The sequence below is a fragment of the Cucurbita maxima genome, unplaced genomic scaffold, assembly GCF_002738345.1.
Source record: "Cucurbita maxima cultivar Rimu unplaced genomic scaffold, Cmax_1.0 Cma_Scf00013, whole genome shotgun sequence".
In the NCBI taxonomy this organism is placed as follows: domain Eukaryota; kingdom Viridiplantae; phylum Streptophyta; class Magnoliopsida; order Cucurbitales; family Cucurbitaceae; genus Cucurbita; species Cucurbita maxima.
The window spans coordinates 2562804-2583892 of NW_019272029.1; the positions used below are offsets into that span (position 1 = coordinate 2562804).

Consider the following 21089-nt stretch of genomic DNA (forward strand, 5'->3'; position numbering starts at 1 on the left):
GTATATACTTAAAATACAAAGCAAATGACCAGATCACTCATGAATATAAGGAAAAAATCATTGTACTTTGAGACTCGTTCTATTTTAATCATTATACTTTTCCATAAGTAATAATTAGTGTACGTACGTCAATCTTATTTCTATCAATGAAGATGAAGACTAATTTTAAGATTTATTACACGAACAAGTTCAAAAGGATCAAAATAGTATTCAAAGTGGTGAGCTTTATAATAGATATGGATATAGATGTATATTCATTAACTCAAACCATGACTGAAACAGAGAATTGGGGAAGAAGGGAGAGGAAAACATTGGCAGCTGATAACACTGTAAATAAGGTTCAACTCTTATTATGCAGAGACATTGTTACCAAAGATGAACAAGAAGAAGAAGCAGAGTCCTTCTTTGTAGCAATTTACACTTCCAATCAATCACCTACTTGTGGTACCTCTCTAAGATTCCTCTAACAACCATATCCTATTACATTACCTGCAGTCATAAATAAATGACACTACAAATAAGTAAACAGAACACAAAGAATGCGGTTTCTTCATATTTAAGGTGGTTTTTTAGAACTTGAGGACAGAACAGATCCTGTTCTTCAAGTAAGCTTGTCATATTTGAGGTTGTTTTTCAGACAGTAGAACCAGGAATCTTACTCTAGCAGTTCACAGGAGCTCAGTAGTTGCATAAAAACATGACACGAAAGACGTTATGCAAGGTAAAGAACGACAAACATTTTCGTTTTCAAAAAGAATAACAAGTATTTGATCTTTCAGACATGATTTGGAGATGTGTTAAGCCAGTACACAATTACTGCAATGCTAAGTTTTGTACATTAAGGTTATCCAGACAGATTAGGCTAGAGCCAGAAGGACTATATAGTTAAGATAAGCCAGAAATATGCTATGATAGTACAGTCAAGCCTATGATCATCAAATATAAAGAAGGCATGCCAGAAATATTCTACAAAGTTAAAGCACACCGATCTTGCAACTCAAGTCCACCGCTAGCATATATTGTTCTTTTTGGGCTTTCCCTTTCAGGCTTCCCCTCAAGGTTTTGAAAACACGTCTGTTAGGGAGAGGTTTACACATCCTTATAAATAATGTTTCGTTCTCCTCCCCAACCGATATGGGATCTTACAATCCACCCCTTTTTGGGGCCCAGCATCCTCGCTAACAATTGTTTTCCTCTCCCATCGAGGTGGGATCTCACAACATATTTCCTCCATATTTTGTTTGATTTCTGGATTGAAAAGATGTTTTATTGTCTCGTGCATCTAAGATTTTTCATCCAGCTCAAAAAACCTGGTCTTAAGTGCTCAAAACCCCTTTTTCTAGCATTAAAACCCCATTTTTAGGCACTTGGAAAGTCACTCTAGATGGGCTCTAAATCTTCTCATTCTGGAAATGTTCATCACGGGCTTTGTTAAATGGTTTCAAATTTGCATCTTTTTGCATCATCGCCGCCTATCAGCCAAAGAGTCATCATTAGGAACTAAGAGCTGAAAGCTTGGATCAAGCTTCAATCCTTATCTATGACCAAGATGCTCTAAATGGATGTTTCAAGTAACAAGCCCAATAACAGATATCATAAATCCTGAAAAGAGTATCAAACCTGCCAGTCAATAAGTTCTAAAGCTCTAAGAACTCAACTCAATCACAAGCCACTCTATCGGTTCTTAATTTAAATCAAATATAAGCTCTGTTCATTCCAAATTCAGTATAGAAATCCCCCACATCAACATGAACTACAAAAACATGAAGAATAACTAAAGAACAGCAGTAAAAAGGAAGAACACAAACCTCAAATTTGCAGAAACAAAACTCGAAGGAGAAACTCCAATATCCTAAGCTAAGGTGCCAGCATCCTCATTTATTGGTCCATCCATTAGCACAAACCCATTTTCATCACCACTGCTATTGACAATTACAATCCCATCATCAGTAGCCACACTAGAAACAGTCTCAACACTGTCAGTCTGTTCCCCATTTCCCATCACAGCAACCCCCAACTGAGTGGGAGATTGAGACGGATCCACTTGAACTCCTTCACTAAAAATAGAGCTATGCCTTCTAGCCATATGTTCAAGAGTAGTCCTCAACCCATAACTATCTTCTTGAGGCATCAGGTCCCTAGCCCTCAACAAGGCCATAGTTGCCCCCCTACATCTCACATGATCCGAAGGTTCATCAGAAGGAAGCTTATAGCGGCAAAGAGGGCACGAATCATGATTAGAAAGCCATGGAAGAATGCAATCAGGATGGTAAAGATGAGAACAGGGGAGCTGTTTGGCTTCGACATCAAGAAGGAACTTATCCTTGCAAATAGCACAAATTAGAATTGGGTCTTCCTCGAGCATGGCGGAGGAGACTTTAATCGTGGGAATCGCCATGACAGAGGCTTTGATCGGAGTAAATGGGTTGAAGGGTACAGATGGGGCAAAATCGGAATCGGATGAATCCGCGAGCTGCTGGAAAAGGCGGAGGAATTGGGGGCTGCTGAGGAGGTAATTGTCATCGGAGGTGGTCGGAAGAGGGTCGACGATGACGAAGGATGACGGATCGGAATCTGGAGGGGAAGAAGAGGAAATGGGATGGTCGGAAATTGAAGAAGAAGAAGTGGGTATGGTGAAATCCATGTGTTCAAGGAAGTCAGTGAGGCAGTGAGGGCAAAGGAGAGAGGAAGAAGAAGAAGAAGAAGACGAAGAAGACGAAGAAGACGAAGAAGGAGATACCAAAGTGACGCTCATATCGCACTCGTGGCACCAGTAGGTGTGCCGTTCGGCGGCGGCGGCGGTGGCGGCGGAGGCGGAGGACATGGTTTTTACCACACCTGAAGTGACGTACCGCTGAATTTTGGCGTTCCAATCGATCCCGCCCCTAAAAATTGGGTAAAGATAAGAGAGATTTTGGAAATTTGGGTGTGATTTTGAAATTGGGTTTTAGCGCAGTGGTTGTGGTTAGTGGCAGGGCCGCCCCTGTGGGTCCGTCCGCCATTCCCCTTCACTTTATTTGGTAGATTGTAGCTTTCCTCAAATTTTGTTCTCCCCGCCATCGTTCGAATCTCGCAACCCACCATTCTCATTTTCTTTTTCTCCCATCTTTATCCAACACCCCAATGACATGTACGGAAAACATCAACTATAATAAATTAAACATATCTATTCTTCGTCATTAAGATTTTGATATTAGCTTTTAATTCATGCATATAAAAATTGAAATAAATATATATATTTTTATGGGATATTTGGATAATTAGGATTCAAACCATTAACCCTCCCAACATGCTTTAATTACCGTTCAACCACTGTAATTAATGTTTTCAATGGCTTCAACTTCATAAATGACATTTGGAGCTTCCTCTTAATTGTTTCAATTCCAACTAATTTCTTTTACCAATTACATCTAATCTTTAACGGTTCCGGATTAGAAAAAATGTTACGTTATTCTCTATATATATCATTATAATTTCGTGTGTGATAATTTCAGTCTCTAAATTTGGTTATTTTTTGAGATTTAACCTAACTAGATTTTGATATTAACACTTTCAACTAAGAATCGATAGGTATGAATCTCGATTTTCACACACTGAACTAAAAAACCCCTAAAAAATCTTTCAACGTGGTATAACCAAGTGTTTTTTTTTAAGCCGATTACATGTAGAAATGGAGAATTCAAACATTAATCTCGTTAGTTTTAACTAGTAAAGTGATGCTCAAGTTAACAGTAGGTTTATACCATATTGTCACATTTTATGTATATCTTATGTCCAAGATTCGAATAAAGATTTGGAATCTAGTTCTGGTACTTGATGGCATGGGGCATTACAAAATCATATAAGGGCTTTCCTAGTAGAATATGGTTCGGGGATGAACTAAGGCAGAAGCTAGCGAGCACATGATATCTAAGTAAATGAGGGGTACATGAATAAATTGATACCACATCCAAAGGAGAGCAATCGTTAGAAAGGCTAAAAAGAATTAAGGTTATTATATCAATAAGTTGTACCTTATTTTTCAATAATTCTGGTGGATGATGAAAGTCCCACGTCGACTAATTTAGAGAATGATCATGAGTTTATAATGAAAAAAATACTATCTTCATTGGTATGAGATCTTTTGAAGAACCCCAAAGCAAAACCATGAGAGCTTATGCTCAAAGTGGACAATATCATATCATTGTGGAGAGTTGTGTTCGTCTAACATGGTATCAAAGTCATGTCCTAAAAAAAAAAAAAAGAGTCGAGACGACGAAATTCTAACAAATTAAATCATAAAAAGGTAATTTCTGAAATATTTTTTTTTTTACTTTATATAAGGAAAAAAAAAAAAAAACTAATTACATGAACAGTTAACATAAACAAATATTATGCTGACAAGATCCGACACATCCCTACTAAACTCTTGGTCTTAAAAAAACAGAATCCCAAGAGAACTAACAATACTTTCATGCTGACTAGACAATATGAAATTCCTCGTATCCAGAGAATCTTGTTCAACGACAAGGGATGACAGATCGGACTTTCCAATACACTGTCCGATCACCGGCTCAACATAGGAAACCACCGTTCTTGGAAGTAAGATTGGTAAGAGATCATGAAAAGAAGAATAACCAACATAAACCCGACCCCCCACGGCGTCCCTCCTGCACGGTGGAGCGAGTCCTTTTCCGGTAAGGGGACGAGGGGCGGTAGGCGGCCGTTTTCACCATTGGAGAGCCAGTGGACAAGGAGGAGGAGGAGGAGTGGCGAGATGATGAGAAGGAGCTTGAGCTGATCGAAAACGCCTTCGACAGCCGACTCGTAAGTCGAGTACCAAGAGAAGGCCAAGAACATGAAGAGGATGAGAAAGAAGAAGCAGAGATGAAGGGGAAAAGTGGGTTGAGAGTCGGAATTTGTGGTGGAGGAGTCTCCGTTGACAGCCATGGCCGACGACTTAGAGAGCTTACGATGGATTTAGGAAGAAATTGTGTTTGTTTTGGTGGGTGTGGTGTGAAAATTTATGTGGCTACGAGGCTTTATAATACTCGGGAGAACTTGGGATTCCTTACTTTTATCTCCATGTAGCAATCATGCTTGTTCAAGCGACATCGTTACGAATCTCGAGCTATCTATGTGACGAACTATTAAAATATTTTTATCAAACTTTTTTAATATAAAATTCAAAGAAAAAAACAATAAATAATGCATTTTAGACATTAAAATTGAAAAAATTAAACGAGATAATTCCAAAGGATGTGGTGGCTTTGTATGGTCCAGATTCGAGTCAGAAACTAGTAGCCAATAAAAACCCGCCACGTACGACCGACCATGAAGCGACCTAGGCAATCCCGTTTTTACATGTCATTAAAAAAGTAATTATTAAAAAGCAAAAAGTCAGAGCAAAATTGAAAGCCAAAAAAGGAGATGGCAGGTGGAAAACACGATGGCCACGTCATTTTATCACTTACTTTTTTGGGGAAAAAACATTTTAAATTATGTGATTGGAGTAATCCATTAGAACATTGACACGTGTCTTTTGAGAAAAAATTAATGGCGTTAATTAAATTATGACCCATGACGAAGCTGTGTGTGTAGAATATTCTTTTTAATAATAGTAATTTAATTACTTTTTTAATTACATCCATAAAAAATTAAGTCTTTTTTCCTTACTGTTTTTGTATGGGTTTAAAGCCAACTTTAGCAGCTAAAGTCCAACTTTTAAATATTTTTTTTTTAGATTTTCATTTAATTTAATTCTTAAACTTCAAAATAATATTTATTATCATGTATAATAAAAATGTAAATTTTATTTTAAAAAATGTCGAATTGTCTAAGCTTTAATAAATGTTCCTTTATTTCGTTTTCCTTTCTCTTCTATTCTCTTCGGTCTCATTCAATCTCGACTGGACATTTCACCTTTATTTCCACACTTTTATTTATTTATATATATTTTTTTAATGTTGTCTAGACAACGAAAACAAGAACACAACAAGCGCTGACCTATTGGAGTCATGTGTTGTGTTGGGATTCCCTCATAAAGTTGCTTCACTTCTAACACCAAAATATAAATAAATAATAAAAAAGTAAAACTTAATGCATAAGAATATGAGATTTCTTAAAAAAAAATCAAAATTCATTTTTTTAAACATGGAATTTATGGTAAAAATATTTTAATTTTTTTTTTTAATTTAAAGTGTTTTTCAAGGTTTTTAGAAAGTAAAAGCATATTAATAAAAAAATTTAAAATTCGAGAGTATTTTTTTTTTAAACACGGTTGAAAGTTAAAAGATGATTTTTGAAATATCCAAAGTTTTAAAATATATTTTTAAATTTTTTAAGTTTAAATGTATTTTTAATCTTTTTAAAAAGTTTTAAAATATTATTGAAAGTTTTAAAAAATTAGAAATGTTTTTTTAGAGAAAAAAAAATATAGTATTTTATTAATGAAGCCTAAAATATAAAAATACTTGCTTTTGACTCAACCGTAAGAAATTCAAAATTGAAGTTTAATCTTCAATGAAGTGGATTGGGAACGGGCCCAGAATTGTCTAATGGGCCATGCGGAGCGGATGCTATGAAATTGGGCTCTGTTACGACTACGAGATAACAATTGGGCTTTTTAGATAGAAACATTTTGGGCTTCATGTAGTGATAATATGGGCCTTTCTTTGTTGTGAATTGGCCCAAAATTGCATCCTAACCCATGCGCGCTCCCCCCTCCGGTTGGGCGGAGAGCAGCACGAACCTCATTGAGCACAGGCTTGGAACGTTGTAGCGTTGCCTCCCAACCCATGCTTGCACGAACCTCACTAATACTCTTACCAATCGAGAAGAGATTATATGACACTCTGCATAGGAGACTACTTAAAATATTTTTATTTCTAACCTCTTTTTTATATATAAATAATTTAAACATAAATAAGTTAGGTTTAAAATCTATATGTGATATATAAAGAGAACTGGAACAATAAACTTTATACAATACATATAAACATTGTATATTATATAGTTTCATATACAATCATTAAGAAATAATGTCTTTCTCTTCATTGTGAATTAGGGGAAACTCTTTTTTCTAGTTGCCTTCTTCATTAGCTGGTGTTGATCACTACCACCTTTGATCAAATTTCTCAAAAATTTTCCGACCACTTTTTTCAGCTTCACTCCTTGTAGTCCATCTTCATGTTGTTTCTTCACAATTTGAAGACCGTTGATCTCTTCCTCACTAAAGTGTTTCCCGAGCGAGTTCCTATCTCGGTTCCTCTCGTCCGACCCTATTTCTGTTTTCCCTTCCCCATTGATGAGTTGTTTTAAGCTTTTATGATCGTTGTTCTCGAACCCTTTCGTGCCAAACTTCTCGTATTGATCGTCATTGTTCAATGTGCCGGTTTGAATCTCATCTTGGATTTTGGCTGGCTTTCTTGTTCTCTTTGACATGGAGATGTCATAATGGCGTTTATGAGACATGCTCTCACTCTCCCATATGCGTAACAAATGAAATATATATATATATATATATCAAAGGTTCAATGAGATTGCTTAGCAAACAATGAAGGTGGTGGTTTTTAAAGGCATTTCAAAAAGGTGTAGAGTCCTTTTTGTTTAGATTGTTTGTTGTTTACAAAGAAAAATGGTCACAAATCAGGTGCATTATGGGTTGGTATAATTTTTATTAAGTATTACCAAACATCTTTTCATTCAAATGAAAGAGTAATGATGTTGCCTTTTGCTTGGTTCAGGAGGGTTGTGCTTAATTTCTTCTTTAATTGGGTTTCTTAGATATCTTGTTGTGCTTTATTGGCTTGTAGGTTACGAAGGGTAAAAGTTAATTCATAACCAAGATGGATTAAATTTGAATTTTTACAAGTTTTGGTTTGTGTGTTCTAAAACGTTGAACGAACGAAGTTCATGACCAATACGATCACTTCATGTGATGGTGCGGGAGGTTTGTTTAGCGTCAGTTTTTGAGGAATATAAGTGTTTATATGACTCAATAACCTGACTACCTCCCTCCGACTATCCAACCAAAAACCATAAAAGTTAGGTTGAGTTAGATTTTTTTTCGAAATTCGAAAATAGGGTTACAATTCAACCCTGTTTTAGTTTTAAGATTATTGTGAAAATTAGGAATATCTAACGTTTGTAACCGAGGTAAGTGATGCAGTGCATGAGCTTTATAAGATTTTAATTATTAATGTCAGTGAATAAATACGATCTTTTTTAAATTAATTAAAAAATATAAAAACCCAAAAATCCAATTCAATCTATTTGAATTGGGTTGTGAATTATATTCGAGTTGATTCAAAAAAACTTCTCAACCCAATCTGTATGCACGCGTATTGAGAGAAGGAGAGACACTACACGATGAGTAGAAGTCGAAGCTTGTCTATAAAGAACCGATCTAATTATCTCATTTGTGCTAAGAATCGAAACAAGGATGCGTCGGTAGGTATGAACACGAAGAAAAAGGGGATATTTTTCAAATGTTGTGATAGGGGCCTATACTTTTTTGAATTTTGCAAAATGGGGCTCTAGATGTTATGTAATTATATACGAAGTCCTCCTTTGATGGTTTGGTGTGTGACAAGACATTATAGTCAGAGTAGAGTACAAGTAGTGTTCAATAATTGATTTGTACCATGTTTAAAATAACATTTTAAAAACAAATATGATTTTTTTTAATCTCTCCCACTTTTATCTCTGTGATTATGACTCTTCCTCGACTATGCCTTAGGTTTACTCATTCTATTTTTTTGTATCTGTCTTATCTAGACATCTTCCCTTGAAATATTTATAAGTTCTTAGGTCTCCTCGTCTTTGGTTTCTACCAATCTCTTTTATCATCATCACAAATCCTTGACCTAATTTGTAAGCTCTCAAGATGCGATCTGAGACCTCATATCAATTGGAGAGAGAAATGAAACATTCTGTATAAGAGTATGAAAACATAACACAAAAAAAAAAAAAAGACAATATTTACTAGTATTGTACTTGGCCTGTTACACCAATCTTGGTATTAGAGCCGTAAAAGTTATGCATTCTAAGTCAGACCAATTATCAAGAAAATAATTTTTTTAAAAAAAAGAACCCATAACCATAGGTGTTACCATAGATTCAACCAATTAGATTTTGTTATTAGAGAGCATTGGAAAATGGGTTTATATTTGAAAAATGAATTTATTATAAATTTATAAATAATAATAATAAATAAATAAAAGTGAAGCGATGGAGATACGTTTGTCTGTAGTGAAGGATGGGCATGAATCTCGGCAACCGGGCTCTGTTTCATCTCCTTTTCACTTTTCTACCTTCGTATATCTCTAGGTCAAGCTTCCTTCTCCTTCCGACACGTGTCCTTTTTCCTTTTTTTTTTTAATTAAAATTTTCACATTGGTTAAAATCAGGCCCTGTTCTTCTGCCTTCTACTTTCTTGAGCTTGCAAGAAACAAGAAATCCTCCTCCCATGGCGTCGTTGATATTAAATTGATTACAATGGCGTCTCTCACCCCCGGCGTTCTCTCAAAGCTCATCGAAAACGCCGGTAATAAGAACTCCAAAGTTACCGGCGAGCACCGGACGCCTCTTCTCCAAGTCCTCCAGATTCTCCCCTCTCTTCCCGGTTCCGGTGACGACGACGACCAAAATGACCCGTTTCGAACCAGAGGCTTCTTCTTGAAACTCTCCGATTCTCTCCATTCCGCTTACGCTTCCATTTCCGACGACGACTTGGATTTAATTTACAGCGATAAGATTCAGTTGGGTCAATTCGTTCATGTCTCCCGGTTCGACCCGGGCCGGTCTGGTTCTCGCGTTCCGATTCTTCGTGGGTTGAAGCCGGTTTCTAGAAGAAGACCTTGCGTTGGAAATCCCGTTGATTTGGTCTCCAGCGACTTGCTCCCGATTTCACGCGCCGCTGTGGGCGTTAATGGTTTCTCGAAACGTACGGTGGAGCCGAGGAGGAGGTTGAGTTTGGACTCGGCGCGGCGGGGATGGGACCGTGGGACTCCGCTGGCTTCTACAGCCGTAAAGGCCGCCGGTTCGCCACCGAGGAGGGGTTCTTCCGAGAAAGGGTCGGCCAAGGCATTAAAGTTTTCGCCGCTTAAAACTAAAGATGAGGGCTCATTGGTACGGAAGCCGACGAGTACAGTTATTAAACGCAAAGATGTTAAGTTAGCGGCCGTAAACCGCCCCATTCCGGTGGCGGTGGATTTGAAAAGTTGGTCGGAGAAGAGTATGGCGTGGAGGGCGCTGCCGTTGACGGTGGCCGTTGCTGGAAAGGTAATTTTTCATTGGCTGAACTCCCGCCCTAGTTCTTGAAATTTGGAAATTTTGAGTTTAAAAAACTTATATTAAAAAGAAAATAAATAAATAAATAAAATGTAACGGCGAGGGAATATTTGCAGAAAAGCGTTAGAAGTCGAAATCTTGCATTTATGAAGGCAGTTGATGCGTTGGAAGAAGCATCAGCCATTGAAGCCGTCCTCCACTGCATGTGGTACGCTTATTATTATTATTCCATTTCTATTTATTTATTTATTATTATTTTGCTATTTTTCATTTTTTTAAAATTATTTTTGTAGGGATTGAATTATAATTTTTTCATAGAAAATTTGAATTTCCGTATTAAAAAAAAACCACTTTTTTATATAATTTTTTAAAAATATATCAATTTCAAAGAAGTTTTTAATGAATAATTTTAATTAAAAAATATAAAATATTCTAATAAATTCAATACTATTTCCATATAACGTCAATCTAATTTTTTAAAACTAATTTTTAAGTCTGGTTTGTTTAAATTAATTGTTTTTATGGTCTATTTTTATATTTTTGTTACTGTAATTCTTTTTAGTTCATGAACTTTGAATCGCGCTCTATTAAAAATTTATTTTTTAAAATAATTATAATTTGATTTGGGTTTATTTATTAACTTTTAATAATTTTTATCTAAAATTGTATCTAATAATTATAAATTATTGATATATAAATTTTTTTAACAACTAGAATCCAACTCTAAAATAGAGGGTTGGGTTGGTTGTCTATCCAACCAACCCGAATTTTTGGGTTATCCAAAAAAATCTTTCAACTCAACTTAGAATATGTACACCAGTGTCATTCACATTCCTATATATGCACACCGATACATATATTTATATTTATATATATAAAATAAGCGGACGGCAATAAAGAATATAATTTTATTCGAAACCTCTAAAAAAGTATTTTTTTTTAAGTTAATTTTTGCTCTTTGTTTTTCCAGTTTATTTGCAGAACTATCGGAATCTTCCAAGCAAGTGTCTGGTGGGTCATTGGTAGAGCAATTTTTACAACTCTATGAGAGGATCCAACAAACACACGCATCCTTGAATTCCGTACTCAACAAAATGCCATCAGCTGATTCAAACTTGGTCAGCCATGGCCATAACAATATCAATGCCACTTCATGGATTCAGGCGGCCATTGCTACAAATCTTTCAAATTTCAATTTGTTCGAGACGAAAGACGATCTCGAAACACAAGTCCGAGATAGACAAGTCTACATTGTCATTGATAACGCGACAAAGAAACTCGATTTTGAAAACCATTCCCCTAAACTGACTTCCACGAATCGCAAAAACTATACACGTGATTCTACTGCTAAACTCTCGCATTCAAAAGAAGAGTTTCGTAGAGGGAATGGGTTAAAAAAGGCTGCTGAACTAGCCATGGAACTACTCTCGGTCTCGCGTCGATGGTTCGTGAAATACTTGGAGGATTTGCTTGAAAATAGTTTCGAGCAGAGATTAAGGGAAGGAGGTGTTGAGATTGCATGTCTTCTTAGGCAGCTTAAAAGGGTAAACGAATGGATGAATGAGTTGATTGAAAGCAAAGTTGAGATTGATCATAAAATTGAGCAATTGAGGAAGAAACTCTACAAGTTCCTTCTAGAGCATGCTCATATTGGCACTCGTTCAAGTCGGTAGAGATACAAGTTCAAGGATCGCTAACTTTTTTTGACATTTAGAGTAGAAATTTGACCTAAGATTGACTTTGTTCGTCCTTATCCTATAAGTATATCTTCAATCAGACTTTGTGTAGGTCATATTTCATTAAAAGTATTAAAAAAATTAAATGACTTGAGTACTCGATGAACTTAATTTAATTTGTACGGTTTGGGTTGAATTATGAATTTATTTTAGATGGGTTAGATTGAATGACAGCTTATAATTAATTTAAAAAAAATTACATTTTTACTTAGCATGCAATTATATATATCTATATTTATTTTATTTCACAACAATTTGGATGTATTTATAAGATAACTTTTCAATTTTAATTAATGTCCGAAAATAAACAAACCCATATTTTATTAAAATTTTACTTAAAATAAAAAACAAAAATTTGAATAAAATTTAATAATTCAATAAAATAAGCTTTATTTCAGCTCATTTTTTATATGGCAAATTCTTCCACACAAACATCCCTTCAAATAGTACAATATTGTTTGTAGCTAACACCATGAGATTCTCAGTGGGTCAACAAGTAGGTGGAAGCCGAATCCTTGTCGGAAGTTGGTGTCGTGGTTGACTTAGACGATGTCGTTTTGTTGGACGTTGAAGCAGTCTTGGTCAGAGACCTGAGTCCTCTACACGATTTCATGTGTGAATGCATCTTCTCCGGCCTGAAAGTCTTCCCACATAACCTGCATTTTTTTTAATATATAATAATATATTCAATGGGATTCCTGCCATTCTAAAAGAGACGACTCTTTAAAAACGGCTTGCTTCTTCAACTCTTCTAAGGCCATGTCTTTTAAAACCGTTGAAAGAACGACTTGACTTGTTCTTGGCGTTGACAAACCAAAAAACTCAACCCCATTTTCATAAAAGTCAAAACATGGTGGAGATATATATAGCTTATAATCATTAAATAAATTTTAAAAAAATGAAAGAGTAATAAATGTATAGAATATATTTGATTATAATAAAATGATTAAAAAAAGTTAAATGTAAGCTAAATATTCTCAACAGAAACTTACGAGCAGCTCGGTCCTGCTATTGGCTTGTAAGTTGGGGTGGCTGCCACCTTTCTGCCACTGCTCTCCTTCTGCCTCTTCTTCCTTGAATCGTCCAAGCTTTTCCTATATATATATATGACCAAAACGAATCGTTTAACTGTCCGGGATTAAATTATAAACTTTTAGATAATTTAGTGGGAAGTTTAGGAAATTACCGAAAACTTGGGTGGCTGTAATGGCGTCGGATTTGGAGGTTCCCATCCCAAGAATTTCGAGGAACTCGGGCGGAGCCACCAAACTCGTCGTCTCTGCAAAACACGGCGGCGTTTATGGATTTTTCCGATGGGTGGGGATTCGGTGAAGCTCTTGGAGATAGATTGTTGATCAAAACAGCGTCGTTTGCATCTACTTCCCTGCACGTGATCCACTGGCGAAGCATGTTGGAAGTGGAAGCTCCGCTTGAGTAGCTCTTGCTCTTTGTAAATGCAGGTTGGGTATTACCTATTCAGATTTTTAAATATATACACATTTTTTATTTAAAAATATATATAATTTTGGTTGTTGCTGTTTATTTAATCATATTCTTTTTTCAACTTATTATTCAAAAGAGAGAATGAGAAAGGGGCAGAATTTTTTAATTTATTGGAGCTTATTCATTTTACAATATAATTTTATTGAAAAAAATTGTAAAGAAAAATCTAATATAATATTCACATACAAAAATATACTATAATTGTTAAAAAATTAAATTTGAATATTAGTATTTCATATAAAAAAAATTATTGTTTTGATCCCAATTTCACCAATTTTGAATTTATTATAGAAATGATGACCAATTTATGCAAAAAGTTACTAAAATATAATTATAAAACAAAAATAAAAAATAAAATAATTGAATTATTATAATTTGTAATATATATATATATATATATATATATATAAAAGTGGGATGAAGTAGAAAATTGGACGAGAATAAGAACAAGAATACAATCTCGTCTTTATTTATCGGGAAAATCTCTTCTCATTCTCTCTCTCATTTCCGGTTTAAACGAACATTCATGTCTTACCCTATTCAAATGAATATTTCTAATACCTCGGAGATAAAGAGATGATGAACACGGATGAGATGGGGTTGCTCCACGTGTCCCATCCGACTAAGAAAGTAAATAATATCAACTCTTCTAACATCTCCGCCATTATCACACTCGAATTTAAATTATTTTTATTGGATACTTAAATAATGTTTTATCTTTTGAGTAAATCAAGGGTCCTACTCTTAGGCCCTATGACATTAAATCTAGACTAACACATCCTCTTATCCCCTTCCTTACAAGACAATTCACTTCCTTTTGATTATTAACTAATTAAACTAATTTTTTTTTTAAGATTAATATAAAATAATATACTACAAGATTAAAATAAGATTTAAAATGGTGATAATATTTTCATTTTATTCTTAAAATATTGAGACAAGTGTCTTAAACTGTACTTATTCAATTTATTGTCTTTAAAGAAAGCAAAATGTATAGATTCATTTTCGCTATGATGACTTCCAAAAATTGACCTAACAAATAATAACGCTAAATTATCATTTTTAAAAGAAAATAATGCATATATAAGTGAGAAGCCCACCTAAATGGGCCTCTTGTTGGGCTTAAAATCTCCAATGGGCCCTAGAAATCCCCAGAAAGCCCATCCACGCATCCAAGAATAATTCCACAGCCCAAGTCGCTACCAGATAATTGAAGTTTTCTCTTTTGAGCTTCTACTCAAAGTTTTAAAACCGGTTTTTTTAAAAGGTTTACATACCCTTATAAAAGATGTTTCATTTCGTTTCCCTCCCCGATAGATGTGACATCTCACAATCCACCTCCCTTGGAAGCCCAACATCGTTGCTAACACACCCCTTGGCGTCGCCTCTGATATCATTTGTAACAGCTCAATCTTATCGCTAGCAGGTATTATCCGCTTTAGCTTGTTACGATTGATGCCGGCTTCACGATTTTAAAACACGTCTACTAAGGAGAGGTTTCTATACTCTTATAAGGGATGCTTCGCTTCTCTCACCAACCGATGTGAAATCTCACAAAATCGTTGTGTCTATTCTCGCTCTCGACCATTGTGGCAAGAAGCCAATTCCCCGTTACTCTCCCGAACACAACAGATTGATGGTTCCGAGTACAAAAGTTGAATGATCAAAATCACAAGAAAAAAGACCATAAAATACCAACATTATACTATTTAAGTTTTGTAATAAAATAAAACCAGCTGGAATGGAATCTATTATATAAATTAATTCAAAAACACAAAACAATGAAAAAGAAGAAGAAATTAAGCAGACTTATACACAATTTTCCCAAAGAGATTAATAGGAAAGCATTGATGAGTTAAAAGAAACATCTAAATATATATATATATATATATAATTAATTAATTAATAATGCACAAGAAATGCATTTATATATATTTGATAATTTAAAATCAAAGGCAGTTTGGATTTCTGCCAGGGCCGCCGTAGAAGAAGTAGTTGCCCCAGTCGTCGGACTTGCCGGTCTGAACGTCGTAGCAACTTGGTTGCTCCGTGAACGTTGCAATGTCCTCCGGCGCCCGGAGGTTGTTGGAACCCCCGACAATCTGGCTTAATCCAACATCAATTAATAAAGATGATAATTAATTAGCCTAATTTAATCAAGTTTATGAAGGGAAGGGATGATTAAGGAACCTGGATGTTACGAAAGTAGGCGGCGTTGGCGAAGCCCTGGTCGGGGAAGTGGCCGCTGCCCATCTGAGTGGATGTGTGTTGGCCATCGGGTTCGGAGTTGACGACTTCGCCGCCCCACTCGATCATGGAGGCGCTGTCGGTGAGGTATGAGAATAAGAACGCCGGCCAATACCCCAAAACGTGGCTATTCCCGAATTGCATCCACCAGTTTCCTTCTTTAGGGTCCTACCAATTAGACAACCACTCAGAACACTTTAATGGATGGACGCAAAAAGTTGGACATGTTTGTCAGCCTTTCTCTGGTTTTCATCAAAGTTTTCGAGTAGGTGGCTAAAAGCACTTGTAATTTGTGAAGTTTTTGTTTTTTTATGAACTCCCAGTTCATATTTTGAACAACATTCAAGTGGGTATCTCTGTTTCCCCTGTTTTGATCAAAATTTGAAGAAAATTCAAGAGAATAAGTGAGATTTCCCCTGTTTTCTTCCTGTTTTGATTAAAACCCAGCTCAAATTTGGAAGAAAATTCAAGTGGGTTCGTGAGATTTCTAATTATTTTCCTGTTTTGATCAAAACCCAGCTCAAAATTTGAAGAAAATTCAACTTTTTTTCTATGAACTCACCTTCCAGATGAGCAAGCTAATGTCATATTGAGAGCCTCTGTAAGAAGAAATGGGATAAATGCTGGCACCCATGGCTATGTCATTGTTGATTTGGACAAACCCAGAACAGAGCAGATTGTAGCAGCCAGTGGCTTGATATGCATCACTCTGTTAGAGAGAAACATCGATCCAAGTTCAATTCTTCAGAATTTTGAATCGAAATTCATGAAAATTGAAAGCAGAACACCAAGAACAACTTACAGTCCAATAAGTGAAGAGTCGAGTATTGTTATCTCCATACAAATCAGGGCTAACCTGTTTAGAAGAACAAACAAAAAACTTGGTCAGATAATTGAAATCTTTCAGCCAAATTTCTAGAAAAAAGTCTATAATTTCTGAACAGTTCATAAACCTGCCAACCAGCTTCAATGCTATTAAGATCTTCCCCAAAAGTTCCTCCAAGAATCCAAATCTGCGAGAGGCTGAATTCGTTGGTCTGTTCGATTTTGGGTGACCAAACGTTCATAGTTGCCTTAGCTCCATAGTATTGTCCTCCTTCAACATAAGTTATTGCATGCTAACAACTCCAAAAGCAAAAAAAAGGGAGATTTAAGAAAGACCCTTTTGGGGAATGGTGAAAATACTCTGTTTCTGCAAGTACCTGATGTCCATTTTGGCCATTGAAATCGATATCAATGGAGTTTGGTTTCACAGTGGCATGAGCCCTCTTTTTGCCGTAGCTTTCCACAGAGCTTGCTCTTAAAATATCATCTCTTTTCGTTCTTCTAATGGGAATCGTCCCTTTTGGACACCTTCCTTTCAAGTGCCATAATTGAGTCATCGAAGCTTTTGAAGATACTTTACTGTCACTGAAAACCCCGTCTGGATGAAAATTTGGTCTCATCTGAAACAAAAAACCACAACCATTTTCATCCTCAGAACAAAAGAAAAAAACCCAGAAGAAAAAACAGACCTGAATCGTGTGGTTTCTGAGAAGAGGATGATCAAAAGCTGGTTGATGAGCCATATGAACACAATCGATTATATCGCCGTCTGGACTCTGTTTTTTTTTTTATTATAAGAAACCATTTTCAGTTGTTCTTGGAAAAAAGGAACACAAAATTTGAAGAATTGAGAAGTTTTATGACCTTGATGGACTTGAGAGGCGGTTTATTGAGCTTCTTCATGTGGGTGTGAGCTTCCAGCCGCCGGTGGCGGTGGCGGTGACTGGGGGATTTCCCGGCCGCCGCCATCAGAGACAGAGAAACCAGCATTAGCAGCAGCAGCAGCAGCTTTGCAGTACCCATTTCACTGAATTTTGAGAGGAAAAAGTTGAAGAACTTTATGGAATCGAAAAGGAAAATTGGTGTGGAATGGGATAGTGGCTGATTCCCAGAATAAGTGTGTTTAGCAGCCACTTAGCAGAGAGAGAAATAAGGGCACAATTTTAATTTTAATTTTAATTAATATTAAAATTAGAATTAAATTGTTATTGTTGATATGTTTTTTACGCCATGCCCTTCCCCAGTTTGCTACTGTCCAACACTAACTGCCGACGCCATCTTGCTTGTCCCCAGTTACAGAAGTCAAGCAGGGGTATTATGGACAATGCACTGCGCTATTTTTAAGGGGGGAAAATTAAAATTTTGAAAGAAAAATAAATGGTAGAAAGAGATTGCAATTTGGAATGGACTATATATAAAAAAATAATAATATTAATTAATGGAATATACCCGAAAAAGAAAACCATTAATCAAACGGTAAAAAAAAAAAAAAATCATAAGATCCCATATTGATGGGACAAAGCGGATAATATACCGTAGCTGTGAATTTAGAATGTTACAAATCAGGTGCGATTGTCCCCTTGAGAGCATGTTCTTCCATGCGTTAGGCCTAGGACACCCTTGAGGATTTGTGGTTTTGGTCATTTGTGTACTTCGGGGCATGTTCTTACATACCTTAGACCTAGGGTTTCCTCGAGAGTTTATGGTTTTGGTCATTAGCCAAGTCGGGAGCATGAACTTGGGTTCTTTCAAAGACTGATAATTCCGATGATCGTAGAATAGATTAGTTTATATAACTAAATTCAACTATGCTCTAATGAAAAGGTTCCATGTTGTATTCATGAAAGCTGACTTACCCGACAAGCTCATTTACTGCTATTTGTCTTTCAGTCTCCATGCTTTCAGACAATGCCCTCATGTGGACTCTTCTCTCTCTCTCTCTCTCTCAAATCTCTCTATCTCTCTCTCTCAGAATCTCTCTTGGAAATTCTGGTGATTGTGAATATTTAGTTATAATGTCAAAATTTAAATTTATAACAAAAATTATTATGTCTTTTTAGTTTATAAATATATTTATTTTAATTATTTACTCCATCTTCCGAAAAAAGAAATTGTATTAAATTAAACTTAGCAATCATATATTTTACAATAAATATTAAATTCTCATCAATTTTTATATTACGAGTATTAAATTGTTACGAGATTAAATGTAATTATCCGTTATTCCTAAATTGTTAATTCTGTAAAAAGAAAAAGACATCAAGGAAAATATACATTAAAAACAAATTAATATAACTTTTAACCCACATCAAGTTTATTTTAAATAAAGTTATTTCACCCATCATTTTTCTTGCCACAACAAATTAATCTAATTTAAATAAAATGTGAATCATAAAAGTCTTTAATTTTTTTTTTTTGAGTTTATTCGAATTATTTGATTGATTTATTCCATTTTTAAGATGTGTTTAGTTATTTTCCATTGATAAAAATAAATTCTAAACCCTTAAAATTTTATTTTTGAGATTTATTATTAATAATAATAATAATAATTATGAAATTAAATAAAACTAAAAAAAACAATAAAAGAAATGAGAAAAAGATATGATAGAATGGGCAAATGCAGTTGGAAGATTGGGTAGGTGGGCAATGCTGTCTAAATCCACTTTTAAAGCCACTAATTGTTGTTAAGATTATCAAATATTTTAAGGACTTTTTAATTAATACTTAGTGGACATTATTTGGCCGATAATATAAATTAAAGTTAATTTATAAGCGTGTGAAAAGTTTTGCTTAACTTTTTAAAAGCATAAAATTTATGGCGACAATACATAACGGACTAAAGCGAATAATATTTGTTAGTGATATAGTTTTAAAGACGTATCAATTAATATATATACATTACGAGCTTAGTTAGATCTCACGATCAATTGTCCATCATTTTATACGAACATACCACTTGCGGTGGTGGTGGAGTTGAATTTTTCTTTACCTAAAAATTAGTTCAAGAGATGGGACTTTTTTGAACAGTAAGAGGTTGGCAGTTTTCCATTGGCAGCATTGGATAATTTGAAAGTCAAAGATGACCAAATAAAGAAAAATAATTAAGCTGAAAATGAGTCAAATGTGCATTTAGAGAGAATACTTTGGTTAAATATTAAGACATGATGTCATAATTAATTAATAGATTTCACTAAAATCTTATCTTTCATATATGCCAACTTTATCCTAAAGTATTAAAGGATGTTCTACATTAAGTTTATTATATTAATAATAATAATAACAACTCTATATTAAAAAATAATAATGAAAAAATATAAAATGAATCTAGAACCAAATAATTTTTTAAATGATAATTAATGTTTTTATATGAAATAATTTCAATAATTTAGAGAGGTAAAAAAGGGTGTAAAATGAAAAGGGGTTGCCCACAATTATTGTCTGATTATGGACCCGTGATAAGATTCCCATCAAAGCAGCCACTTCCAGATTCTAACCAACCTCAAAATTTCTTCTTCTTATTATTATTATGTTCGGATCAAAAATCACAATTCAAATTTAAATGTCTCCGTAATTTTCTTGCATTTCGATAAGACATGTTCATATTACCTATGTTTTTCACTTCTTAAGCTTGATAACTACCCGAACAAACTAACACTTGTCCTTTTTTTATCATGTTTTTCCTCACTCACATATCTAGTAATTTTAGCTTTAAGTAAAACACGCTTGACTATGAAGTTTTTATGACTGAGCCACTAACACGTTGTTGGCCTTTCTTAGTCATTCTACTCTCAAAATCACTTATTTGGATGTGAGTTCAGTTCATTCGTGTACTTTCTCCTTTACTCGGTGTCGCATATGAGTTTATTAAATACAAAATTGAAAGTTTATATAAATAAATAAATAAAAAAAATTAAATTATTATTATTTTAAATGAAATTGGATAATAAATGAACTTATAAACTAATAGAAGACAGCTTCACAGAAGTAGTAATAATTTCCCCCTTTTTTATATAAATAAACTTTCACTTTAATTTGAAATATTGGAGAAAGCAACTAAAAAAGGAAACCATTAATAAAATATTAATTTTTTAATATAGTTTTCTTTTTGTTGGGAGGTGACATGGAAAAAAAAAACACATTATTTCATTTTAATTTTGCATGTTAAGAATTGATAATAAAAGAATTAAAAATTAAAAATTAAAAATAAAATAAAAAAAATATTTTTTAATTTATTTTAAATTTTTGTGTGGTGAGTATTGTTGAATCACATGCATCAAAGGTAAAGTTGCTGTCTTCGGGTAAAATCCAAAGTAAGAAAATGATAAAAAGCTAATAAGCTCAAGTTTGAATTGAATCCCTACATTCGCATTCAATTAAATTAATTAATTTCATTTTCCAAAAAATTATAAACAATTTTAAAATTATAGGTTTAGTTTATATAACATTTATTTAAAAAATGAAAAAAATAACAGAAAAAATTGAGGGTCGTTTTGTATCATAAAAATA

At 34.5% G+C, this 21089-nt stretch overlaps 6 protein-coding genes across 6 annotated transcripts; 1 reads left to right on the forward strand and 5 right to left on the reverse strand.

Annotated features, from left to right (window-relative positions):
• Positions 1 to 153: 153 nt before the first annotated feature.
• On the reverse strand, positions 154 to 3049 carry LOC111488408 (E3 ubiquitin-protein ligase RING1-like). Its single transcript, XM_023136143.1, has 2 exons — positions 1809 to 3049; positions 154 to 489 (listed from the first exon to the last, which is right to left on the reverse strand). Exon 1 carries the CDS (start codon positions 2822 to 2824, stop codon positions 1853 to 1855), a length of 972 nt encoding a protein of 323 aa, XP_022991911.1. The 5' UTR covers positions 2825 to 3049; the 3' UTR covers positions 154 to 489; positions 1809 to 1852.
• A 1276-nt stretch (positions 3050 to 4325) lies between these two features.
• LOC111488435 lies at positions 4326 to 5074 on the reverse strand. The gene is made up of 2 exons (XM_023136176.1): positions 4494 to 5074; positions 4326 to 4439 (listed from the first exon to the last, which is right to left on the reverse strand). Exon 1 carries the CDS (start codon positions 4927 to 4929, stop codon positions 4546 to 4548), a length of 384 nt encoding a protein of 127 aa, XP_022991944.1. The 5' UTR covers positions 4930 to 5074; the 3' UTR covers positions 4326 to 4439; positions 4494 to 4545.
• A 1834-nt stretch (positions 5075 to 6908) lies between these two features.
• Positions 6909 to 7479, reverse strand: LOC111488430. The gene has a single exon (XM_023136170.1). The coding sequence runs from the start codon at positions 7450 to 7452 to the stop codon at positions 7042 to 7044; it is 411 nt and encodes a 136-aa protein (XP_022991938.1). The 5' UTR covers positions 7453 to 7479; the 3' UTR covers positions 6909 to 7041.
• Positions 7480 to 9437: 1958 nt separating this feature from the next.
• On the forward strand, positions 9438 to 12016 carry LOC111488384. The gene is made up of 3 exons (XM_023136105.1): positions 9438 to 10263; positions 10389 to 10480; positions 11243 to 12016. The coding sequence occupies exons 1-3, from the start codon at positions 9478 to 9480 to the stop codon at positions 11943 to 11945; spliced, it is 1581 nt and encodes a 526-aa protein (XP_022991873.1). The 5' UTR covers positions 9438 to 9477; the 3' UTR covers positions 11946 to 12016.
• Positions 12017 to 12426: 410 nt separating this feature from the next.
• Positions 12427 to 14078, reverse strand: LOC111488428. Its single transcript, XM_023136168.1, has 4 exons — positions 14073 to 14078; positions 13195 to 13480; positions 13001 to 13102; positions 12427 to 12664 (listed from the first exon to the last, which is right to left on the reverse strand). Exons 2-4 carry the CDS (start codon positions 13416 to 13418, stop codon positions 12490 to 12492), a joined length of 501 nt encoding a protein of 166 aa, XP_022991936.1. The 5' UTR covers positions 13419 to 13480; positions 14073 to 14078; the 3' UTR covers positions 12427 to 12489.
• Positions 14079 to 15323: 1245 nt separating this feature from the next.
• Positions 15324 to 17675, reverse strand: LOC111488398. The gene is made up of 8 exons (XM_023136127.1): positions 17448 to 17675; positions 17273 to 17359; positions 16961 to 17203; positions 16712 to 16876; positions 16561 to 16614; positions 16321 to 16467; positions 15702 to 15926; positions 15324 to 15613 (listed from the first exon to the last, which is right to left on the reverse strand). The coding sequence occupies exons 1-8, from the start codon at positions 17604 to 17606 to the stop codon at positions 15461 to 15463; spliced, it is 1233 nt and encodes a 410-aa protein (XP_022991895.1). The 5' UTR covers positions 17607 to 17675; the 3' UTR covers positions 15324 to 15460.
• Between the last annotated feature and the right edge of the window lie 3414 nt (positions 17676 to 21089).